The sequence below is a fragment of the Cyprinodon variegatus genome, unplaced genomic scaffold (genome assembly GCF_000732505.1).
Source record: "Cyprinodon variegatus isolate N-32 unplaced genomic scaffold, C_variegatus-1.0 Scaffold2, whole genome shotgun sequence".
In the NCBI taxonomy this organism is placed as follows: Eukaryota; Metazoa; Chordata; class Actinopteri; order Cyprinodontiformes; family Cyprinodontidae; genus Cyprinodon; species Cyprinodon variegatus.
This window is the reverse complement of record NW_015150455.1, coordinates 2,212,307-2,223,824: the sequence shown is the minus strand read 5'-3', so window position 1 is coordinate 2,223,824 and position 11,518 is coordinate 2,212,307. Positions and strand designations below refer to the sequence as shown.

Sequence of the window (11,518 nt, the reverse complement as noted above, 5' to 3'; positions counted from 1 at the left end):
GCAGCCAGGGCCAGGCGAGGGAGAGGTGCCAGCGCGGTGACTAGAGCAGAGGAGGAAAGGCTTGAAGATCTCCAAAGGAGCCGGAGAGAAGTAACCGAGGTATATATCCAGAAAATTATTTTACAGAAAATTACTGAATCATTACCTGTGAAACGTCAGGGACGTTGCTGAATAAGTATACTGGAGAGTAACAGCATCATCACGCAGCATGTTATTGTAATGGGCGATCTCGCAATCGCTAGTTTGTTGGCTCTGTGCTGCCGTAGCGCAAAGATGTCTGCCTCCATGGCTGCGAGACCCGCTCCTATGTAATTATAAATAACGAATTCTAAGGCAACGCAAATATTAAGGTTAAGATGCTGAGCTCGTAGATGATGATAAATAACATAGTTATGTATAATATATTACATTTCTGACTGTATATCCCTGTAATTATTACACACTGTAGCTTTAAAGCTAATAAATTCAAAGTAATTTTGCATGTGCCCTAATGATAGTGAGATGCCTTTTGTAGCACGTCAGTTTGAGAAAGGTTTGACCCAGTCTTTTTTATCTGTGTAAAGGATGTTTGAGGGACGTCTTGCATAGACGCCATGTTTTAAGTTACCGCTCAGCACCAAACAGAATAAAGATCGGGGCTGTCACCATACTCAGGAAATTTTCTCTCCTTAATTGTTGTCAGTGTTTGATGAAATTTCTTCATTTGTTTTTCCTCTAAATTTGAATTATTTTTTCATAGATGATCTCACATCTATAATATTTGTATCTATTTGAGAAACAAAAAAACTGCTATATGGTGTCCTGAAATGTTCACACGACTGTATGAACTGGGCTAGTTTCACAAAACCCAACAACATTGTCCTCAGTTTACACCAGACATAAGGTTTATTATTCCCTCTGGGACAACTAGGTCCAATAAAGTTTTTCTTTTGAGTGGGGAGAGGAAAGTAACTTATTTCACAGATGAGAAAACATTGACGCCTATAAAGGAAACAAATAAAATGTTTATCTCTTCAGTCAGTTCAGTTCATTCAAAAATGATTTCCTTTTACTTCACACCCATATAGAGAGAACAACATTCCCCCAGGCTAGCAGCTAAACATGTACTGCAATATCTACGCACACAGATGTGTTTATGAATGTTTTTTTCAAACAAACAATCTCCCCTTCCTTACTTTCTGAATTACTCCCAGTACCGCCCCAATATTACTACAATACAACTATTTATGGTTGAGCTAAACCCACTGCTTTTTTTTCAAACAAATTACAAAAGATATCATATGCCCATATTTCTGGCCATTTTACTTCAATGTAAAACTAATATGATAAACAAGATGTAATCGATAGAATCAGCTCATGCTGAAAATCAGGATGTATATTTTGCCTTTTATTAATAGCTTAAAAGACTGCAAAAAAGATTCTAAAATAGTTTTAAAACAAATTCACAGTAGCCATGAAATAAAAGTATGCTTTTACATGTTGTACATTAAAACAGCCAGCATAAAAAACAAACAATAAGATAGAGGTCAGAACCAAACTATTTATTATATATATTAAATACATATAAATTGTGTACACTTTGCAGTTTTTCATTCAGTTTCTTTGAGCCTAAGCTTTAGTTTTGAGTTTAATTAGTAACCTTGATAACTCAGCCTCAAGTTTAGCTATATATACGTACTTTTCTCTAATGGTAATTTACGAGGCAGCAGAGAGAAAGATTTCTTTACATTTGGATCATATATATGTGCTTTGCTACCGTACCATATCCGATATAAATAAATAATAGCTGAACTTTAATGATCTCACATTGGAGAAATGTACCTCTGCATTTAACCCCTCCCCTTGGGGAGCAGTGGGCTGCCATTGTGTGGTGCCCTGGGAGCAGTGTGAGGTTAAGGGTCTTGCTCAGAAACCCAGAGTGGAGGCTGTGTGGATTGAACCAGGTACTTTCAACCTTCTCAGAGCACAATCGCATTGCTCTAACCACTAGGCCAACACTCCCTCTCAAGGGAGCAATGTTCTCCACATTATACCCTTCACATTGGTTCATTTGTGTTTCCTACAAATTTTAGTGTGAGATCACCTTCCCTGTCCCGGCCCACTGGCTAGTCCCCATACAGTGCAGAATGTCAGGTCATAAATCTCACATAGCAAATCCAACCTCTGGTTTTATAAGCTCCAGTTTCATCACTGTAAACTTTATTTGATCTTTTAAATTCCCTTTATCTTAAGATCTTCCGCGGTAATACTGTATTCCGTTTTATGCATATATTATTACAGAAGTAGAATTATTACAGAAGAGGCTGAGGGCTGGAATTTGCATGCATTTTTTTTTTTTATTCTCATCTCCACTCTGCATGGTATGGTGGCAGGTGATGACTAGTATCTGCAGCTCATCAACTCTCATCAGGAGCTGTATAAAAGTGAGTGATCTCTGTGAGAAGGACGCCACACTGTCTTCACCTCCACGGTAGTAATCAGGTCAGTTTCCTAGTATTGATCATATTATTTTTGCTGAGTTTGTCCTTCTTCCAGGATTTCTCCTCCCGAGCTCCCTTCCAGTTCCCACTTACAGTACTAATCAGCTCACAAGTTCAGTCTATTTTTCCACTAAGTAGTCCTTCCTCTAAGATCGTCCGTCACCCTCCACTGACTATCCTACTGAGCTGCAGCCGCCAGAATTTGCTCACCTGCCTGTCCACCCTCCAGGGTCATCGCCTTGCTGCAGTTTCTCTGAGAGGGAAACTGAAAGATACAAACTAGGTAGCTAATCTGCAAATCTAGTGTACCTCCTTGCCTTTGTGGAGTTGATTCATCCTTCCTGGACACCTTAAATCTATCTACTGAGTCCTAAATTGCTGCTTGCCGGAGAGTCCATAATGTTCCAGTATGACATTCTCATTTTTTGGGAGATGTTGTAGAGGGTTTCCAGAAAATGCAACTTGATACCTAAAAGATCATGGAATAGCAGCTTGCCTCTACATATAACACAGTTTTGTGTCTCTGGATTACAGGAAGATGGCCACCCTGAATTTCAAAGCCAGTATTATTATTGGTCTCCCTTGGACAATTTGCTTTGGACGGATGGTTTAACTGCAACTTACTTTTCTCTCATCCATAAGATTGCATAAGTATTCAGATAAATCAAACCTTCCTTACTAATAATAAATTAAAAAAATCAGCCATTTCTTAGAAAAAACACAATTAGCTCTAAAATACAGTAATTTAAAAACATATGTTGAATACAGTAAAAATGTTTCCACATTGCCATATTGAATAGCCACCTCAAAAAAAGAAGTAAAACAACCCTTGCCCTTCCTCCCCCCTCTCATACACGATACAGAAACAAACCGGTTAGTGAAGGAATGATATTTTGCTTTTCTGGCCACTATACAAGCAGATTCCTTCCCAAGTATGTCAAAGGAAAAAATTAGGAATCAGCCAAGGAAATATATCTTTCCTTGTTTTTAGCTATCTTCCTCTCCCTTTTTTCCCTCCTTCCAAATCATGGAGATGGATGTACGTGTTGCTCAGGAGTCCTTGGCTGAACTGCAGAAGTGCTGACTTGATGCCAAGCACCTCAACAGCACGGTGATGCCTCTATCCATCTACGTGTACTGCATCCACACATATACTGTATGCTCTAAGCACACAGGTGCATGTTTCAGTTGTTACTTGCCAAAATAAAAAAAATAAAAAACTGTGCAGTCATGTATTAATGAACACACACAGAGAAAAGTGCACACTTGCATGCCTTGAATTCAGATTTATGTGCATACACTTCCAAATGCACAACAGGCAGCAGAGCGTGCAGAAACAGATCCAGGAGCACATGTTAACCGCAGAGACCGCATGCACTTCTTCTTCATTCCTCTGTCTACCTGGTGACACCTTTATCTCTCCAACTGGTCTCCTATATAATCAGCATCAGTCTCTGTTGTCACACGCATAAACACACTCGGGTCAGCTGAGTGATGTCGGGCGGTGAGATTCTCCTCTGCTGACGTTAGAGTCAGTCATCTATCCTTCCATGGCTTCATTACAACCAGCAAGGGCAAACACACATCTTCTGCTCCCTCTGCCTCTCCAGATGGAGGCAGAAAAAAGATGGAGATATACGGCATGCTGAAAAGAAATCTTTCTCTCTTCATATCCACCCATCTTCTTCTTTCTCTCATTGCTACATCTTGGCTCTGTATCATGTTTCTTTTTATCTATCAGCAAGTATATGGGATTTTTTTTTAAAGGAAAGTTACCACTGATGTCTCATCTATCTTTAAGCATATGTGAGAATTTATAAGAATTTGTTACTTTCAAGTTTTTTAATTCATCAGTGCCTACAAATATGTAACTAAGCAAGTATGTGCATATCATATATCACTTTTCTAATTTCATATAGATAGCATGATGTAAAAGAAGTATTAAATTAAGCACAAAAAAGAAAAAAAATAAAGTAAAACAAATAAACAGCCCAACTGCCACTATGAGCCTTAAGATGTCTGCTGGGTGGGTCTACAATTTTATATAAGGAGAGAAAAAAAGGTTCAGTTCATATGTGTAACAACTGTAATGGTTGGTCAGCTTTATTTTATAGCCCTAACTTTAGGAACAGAAAGCAAAATTGTAAATTTCTGTAAAAAATGTTACATTTCAGGATCAGATGACAGACTGATCAGAAATGTATAAGTGCATTGTGGTGCAGTATTCAAAAAGTCACTACCATAACACTTAACTTCAATCCGTATTAAAGAGGGAGGCAGTGAGGAATCATATGTTAAGGTGGGTTATAGGAATATTTGGAATATCTAGTCAGAACCACAGATTTTGCATGTAAGTTAAGTTGTTTAAAAGTAATAAAAATATTAATTTAATCAGCACATAAAAAGCCTATGTATATTGGGCCAAGAAAGGAAACCTGTGCAACAACTTACCAAACAGTAAGTAGAGATGTTTACTGATTTTTGTAACAGATATTGTATAAATTGTAAACGATAATAAAACCAGACTAGAGCTGTGTTAGCCTTAACACAATTAAGCTTAAAAAAAAAATCATCTTTACCCCATCCTTTTTTTGTTGTTGTTGGTTTTTTTTAATCTCAAGGGTATTATGACAAGACTGGAACAAGGTTATGTTCTGAAATGAAGGTCACAGTCAGTGTCTTCTTTACAAGGAAATTACTTCCTTCCATTTGGACCAAAAATGCATAATGAGTTCTTTGCAAGCAGGACTATTCTGGTTTCCATTTGTTACGTAAAGAAGCTCTTTGTTGGATCCTGCTCTTTGAACCTAAAAAAATGAAATGCATAATCAGAAATGAACCAGGTCAAATGAGACGATGGCCAAACCGTTCTTTGCAGGTGACATCAAAGGACACGTCCTTGTATTATTATAGAGAATAGAACAGATTTTTTTTTTAAGCAAAGAAAAGTGCAATTTCCAAAATTAACCTAGAATTGTAATACTTAATGCATATTTGTTTTATCTTGTCAGAATGTTTTTTTTTTTTTACATTTATGTGTGCAGCATATTGGTATCCAGGTTAACTGATAATATTGTCTATATTTTTATGGTTTAATTGTATTTGATTAAGATGACTGAGAAAAATACTAGAAGGATCAGAGTTTTCTGCCTTTTGTGAAGCTAGAGAACAGAGCATTGCCAAACTAGCAGGAAGGCTCATTCACTTCACCTTGTTTCAGAGGACTGACACTTTCTTTTCACAATAATTTAGTTTATTTAGAAAAAGGAGACCAAAGAAAGGAGACAGTCATAAAGTTGAAACTGATGGAGCATCACCGATCAATCTCAGTCATCCAGGTCACAGTCATTCCAAAGTCAAAAACAAACCACTGGACTTTGTTTTCCAGGTTTGAAGATGTGTCACCTCCCATCCAGAAAGCTTTCTTAATTTAAAATGTCTGGAGTAGACTTCAGTTCCAGGCTTATAGAAGTATCCCAAACAAAAGCCTTGTTATGGGTTAGAAAACATGCAAACTAAACAGAAAAAACAGGTCCACCCCTTAGTAATAGAGAGTCCTTGAGGTCGTTGCAAGACTCTGTTCTGGCCTTTTGTTGAAACTACAAGCATCATGTTTGGTAGATGCTTTATCAATTCCAATGACCCCTGAGCGCTTTACACTGCATTCAGGCACTTACTCATTAATGCACAGTCACCTGCTGATGGTGGTAAGCTACATTGTACCCATTGCTGCCATGTTGTCTCACTTGGGCAAGACTGTCATATAACTAGCACCATCCCACTCTCTGACCTATGGTTGTAAAGCTGTTGGCTGCAGGGTCACTTTTCTAAAAGATGCCACCAGAATGGGTGATATGCTGCTATTCTGTTGCTCCGTTAAGAACAAGCACTGCAAAGCAGCAAAAAAATCTGTGCAATAAGCACTAGGAAATTACTACTGCCTTTACTAGGCATTTGCTTAAGTCTATGTCTAGGGACTGGTTTTGCTTAATATTCATAGTAATCTTTATACCTGTACATGTACAATTGATTGATAAGGATGAATTTTAGGATGATATAGATACTGAAAAAAGAAAAAGGTTTGCAAAAAAAATTAAGCTGATTAAAAACATGGAAAATGTCAACCTTATAATGAACAAGATTAGAATACAAACAGTGGATAGACAGAAATATTAATGGGAACTAGGTTGTGGTATTACTATATATATATATATTTATATGCTTCTTGCAGCACTAGCAGGTCTTATAAAGTCTCAGTTTTGGAATCCCTTCAGAAAAAAATTAATAATACAAGAAGAAAACCTCTTATTCTCTAAATTTTAAATGACTTGCAGCTATCAAAAATAACTTGATCCTGTAGCAGTAGAAGCCTTGCACGCAACACAGTGTCTTCTGGATTTTGAAAAAGAGAGAAGGTACAAAGCCCAAGTTCAGCAAAGCCTGTTTTTATTTGAGCTTTAATTACAACTAAAAATACCTTGATGTAAGAAAAAATTACAGGGAAAACATGTAACTAATCAGTAAAAAACAGCAGGTTGCTTCATAAATTACCTATTTTAATTGTATTACTAAAATTACAAAGGAAAGAATTGACTGCACTGACAGAAGCTAGGGATAAGTTTGTAGCTTTGGACTCCCTCTACTGGCTTACAGAGCAGGAACACTGAAAATCCTCACTTTTGGTGCATTTTATTTTGACAGCCCATAAGAATATAATATGAGAAGTATTTTATTTCTAATGTTTTCAGAGATAATGCAGTAAAATGATCCACCAGCCAAAATAACCAGATGCGATTTATTATATTCTCAGTATTTTCTTCCTTCACTAACATTTTTACTCTCAGTAGTAAAAAGGTCCATTATATCAAGAATGACAAAAAAACAAAAATTGAATTCATATTTTAAACATTTTAAGACTGTTTAGGAAACCTGCAAACTGAAAGTTTTAAAGTTCAATGAAAACTTTTTTTAAGTTTGTTAGTAATTCTTTTTCAAGGTCTCTTGTCCGAACAACAGCAGACAGGCTCATTAGTCTAAAAGACAGCCCTAAAGACAGTAAGGACTGATAAAGATTGATCAATGCTATTGATCACTTCTCACCTGAGTATGGATAAGCATGCACAACCATGATGGACAAAGAAGGGATTGGAATTTAACAAAGTTTTTTCACATAGAGCCTGTAAAAATTGAGTATCATACCAAATTTATTTATAAAGGACTTTCTACACCCAGTAGGACCAAAGTGCTATACACAATCAGAAAATATAAATAATCAGTCATAAAAACAATTAAAAAGTGGTGTATAAAAGTATTTATAAAATAAAACATTAATAGAATAAGAAAAGTACATGGACAACTACTTTCCCTCACTTTCGATGAAAACATTATAGACGTATTTCAAACTAAACAGCTTGTTATAGCAGAATTCAGTTGAGTGCAATGTTAATCTACATGTAGAAACGGGTAAAATTCAACCAACATTCGTACAGCACAAATTGGGGCTAGTGAGAAACAGAGCGATTTTGTTAGTATGCCTTGAATCACCAAAAAACACTAGTAGTGACATCAAGAGAATAGCAGAAGGTTGCAGAAGCATCTGACATTTAGAGCAGAGAGAGAAGACCACAAGACACAGACAGCATGGAGCAGAGATCAAATATGGTGGTTGTTTCATATTGTGAGACCAACGGGTACATGTGTCTCCTGATAAAGCCCAAATAATTACAGTGCATCTAGACAGGATTCACAGCACTGCAGCTATGTTTCCCCCCGTTTAGTTGTGTTACAGCCTTTTGCAAAATATTATTAGGCTATAGAAATATCTTTTCTTAAAATTCTACACACATTACCCCATCAACTCAACTCAATTCAACAATACTTTATTGATCCCAAAGGGAAACACATGTTTTAGTCACACTTTTTTTTTTTTTTTTTCCAATGAGATGTTGATGGCTGTAGCCAGGAAGGATGTTCTGTAGTCGTCTGTCCTGCACCAGATCTGGAGAAGCCTCTGGTGACTTATTGTGATTCAGTTTCTTTAGTTCCCTCTTCATTTGACTTGTGGAGAATGACAGATCGGAACCCCTCCCCCAGTTTCTGTTTCTGCTGCTGTTTTTTTATACAGGCTGTTTAAAAAAAAGTGTTTTTTTCTTATTTTTTATTAGATCAAGCATGGTTCCATCCATTGAATTCAGAATAATAATGTGATTATTTTTAAAAATATGTTATATTTAAATCAGATTGAAACTCGTTCTGATATTTAGGTTTGAGTCAGTTTTACTTCAATTACAAAACCGGAACATTGTGATCAAACTACCTACTACAGTCCTTTCCCATCATGTTATTAGCATTTGTTTCACTGTCGAAACGTGCATCTCAGAGGCATAGCCAGAAAATGTTTTATAAGGGTGGCCAGTCAATAACTAATGTACACTGAGGGGTGATCAAAAGCAGATAGGCACTAGAACCTCAGGGTCAATCTACACTGTTCCAACAGTAAAAATTAACAAGCAAAACATCCATATTTTCTAAGTAAAGAAAAACTATACTTTCCCACAACCTTTGCTAACAAATAGATGAATATATTCAAACATCTGTGCTTTCTAGATAAAAGGTAAAGTGGATAAGATTCTTCCAGGTTTTGAGTTTTAAGCGAACATCTGTCCATTGCCATTACTTATCTACGTTTATCAGTAATCATTCTGCATAAAACTGGTATTTACAAGTACTAATATCTACATAAATTGATTATTTAATCAATTAAAATTATTTATCCATGATTTCACTAAAGACTCCTAGATGACTTGCAGAGATGCATAATTTTCTCTTTACCCCATAAAACACAAAATCTACTTCTGAAAAGAGCATGAATTCTCTACTTATCATCTTTAATTTTAGTGTATTGATGTGCATAATTAACCATAGCATTTTTGTTTTGAAGTAATTGTAATATATGTCAAATTAAAATGTTTTGAATATTCCACTGGAGAGTATTACTGCTGCCACCATCTGTATAAGAGTGAAATGAAGGGTAGGGGTGGCCAATGATTGGCTAAGGGTGGCCATGGCCCCCCCATGGCCCCCCATCTAGCTCCGCCCCTGCTGTATCTGTTCGTTATGTGTAACTTTTAGGCCATCCGGATCTTTGAAGTCAGGTTTCGTCTGATCTAAGCCTGTTTAGTGGAATCTGTGTGTTACTCAATGAAACCCCAGGTTAGGACTCACCTGTTGTTTAAACGAGTCAAACGAGTTCAGAGTTGCATTGGTTGATGACTTCATGAATTCACTCCCACCTCTGTCTGTGTGGAAATGTGAATCCTGCGTGGACTGTTTTCTCCCTCTTCACTTCCTCCTTGATCTCTACCGTCTGGGTGTTTCTGTATGAACCAGCGCGGTATGTCCTGAACTGAGAAGTCAAACAAGAGGAACTAATACAGACTAAAACTTGTAGTGGTTTAATTTCGGGTCATTATGAGTGACTTGAATGTAAATGGGGGTCTGAGTCGGAGAAGAAGGGCGACTCTGGCAGCGGGGCGAGCTGCGACGCTGCAGCCGGTGAACGGGGCCTTTGCAGCGGGGACGGCAGGCTCGGTGACAGCCGACTGCAGCGATGGGCAGAGGATACGGGACGGTTCACTGGAGAGACCGAAGAGCGACAAAAGGAAACGGAGGGGAGACATAGGGGACCGACTGAGGTGAGAGAGAGAGGCCCACAGAGCGGAAAGTTTTGTTGACATTAAAATGCAGTAGCAAAGTTCTGCAGAGAGATTAGTATTAAATGTATGCATGGTTACTCAGTAGAGGAAACAATCTGTCTGGTATTTGGGATTTCTTTAATTCATATATTCATACTTTATCAAAAAGCTTTTTCCGTATTTTTGATTTAACCAACGAGAAAAAACGTCCACAAACAAAGCATAAAGCAGTTATTAGTTAAATTGTAGACCACGTGTATGGAGGACCAATCCTGCCATAATTAAAAATAAATACAGAAAAAATAAATGCTCCAAAAATAAATAGGCATACAATAAATCCCCCCCTCCCAAAAAAAATAAAATAAAAATAAAATAAACAAATAAATGTAGGTAGAAATGAAATTACACAGTGAGACATACATTTATCTTTTAATTAGCTTATTTGTTTATTTGCCTTTTTTATTCTTCAACTTTTTTTATTTATTACTTATTTCTTTAAGCATTAATTTATTTTCTGTATTTTTAATTATGGCAGGATTGGTCCTCCATACACGTGACACAACACTGCTTAAAAACAGATGTGATAAATAACACCTTAGTCTTATTATTACCAACAGAAAGGGACAGGAAACTGTCTTTATTGTGTCACCTCTTGTATGGGCGGTTCCAGACAGGGGCCAGTGCTCCTTGTAAAACTGGTCCTGGCCCCTGTACCTAATACATTATAAAGAATAGTTTATGATAAATAGATTATAATATGCACTGGAACAGAAACAGCAACTGATAAGTCCCTTAGGCTAACTTTTTGAAATTGTATTTTAGGATTAAAAAATTACTTTGCGGCACTCACTTTCCCCATTTACAGTACCCTTTTGAAACCTTGCAGAGATCGGTCCGAGCACGGTAACAGAAATAACTGTTGAGTGTAAATGGAACGCAACTGAACTGATCCGTGCCAGACGCAACCGAACTGTGCTAAACTGGTACTAGTTCAATAGTAGGGTTCGGTGTGGTTCAGTTGTGGATTGATTCTCTGATAACAAAGAGCACATGAGCAGGCCGCGTCATCTCAGACATCATAATAATACTGGCTTCCCTACCGTTCCACATGATTTCCAGTGATGATTCTGCTTAGCAGTGTGATGAACCTCAACGTCTGTCATTGCTTCCCGCATCTGTAAGCCCTGATTATACTATTGTTTGTCGTATCCACTTCCCTAAATGCTGACTCTGTCAACTAAATTCACCAAAGGCTGCCTTCTTCCCCTGCCTCTCTGCAAAAAACACAATATCACAATTATAACCAAACATATTTACCTGAATGTTATGGGCAGCACCATTCTA

The 11,518-nt window shown here is 37.2% G+C and overlaps 1 protein-coding gene across 1 annotated transcript in view; it reads left to right on the top strand.

Annotated features, from left to right (window-relative positions):
• Positions 1 to 9,639: 9,639 nt before the first annotated feature.
• LOC107102649 (diacylglycerol O-acyltransferase 1-like) overlaps positions 9,640 to 11,518 on the top strand; it is a 22,529-nt gene continuing 20,650 nt past the window's right edge. The window contains exon 1 of the mRNA XM_015402074.1: positions 9,640 to 10,174. Within this exon, the coding sequence (XP_015257560.1) occupies positions 9,951 to 10,174 (224 nt within the window). The 5' untranslated portion in view covers positions 9,640 to 9,950. The remainder of the gene's footprint in view (positions 10,175 to 11,518) is intronic.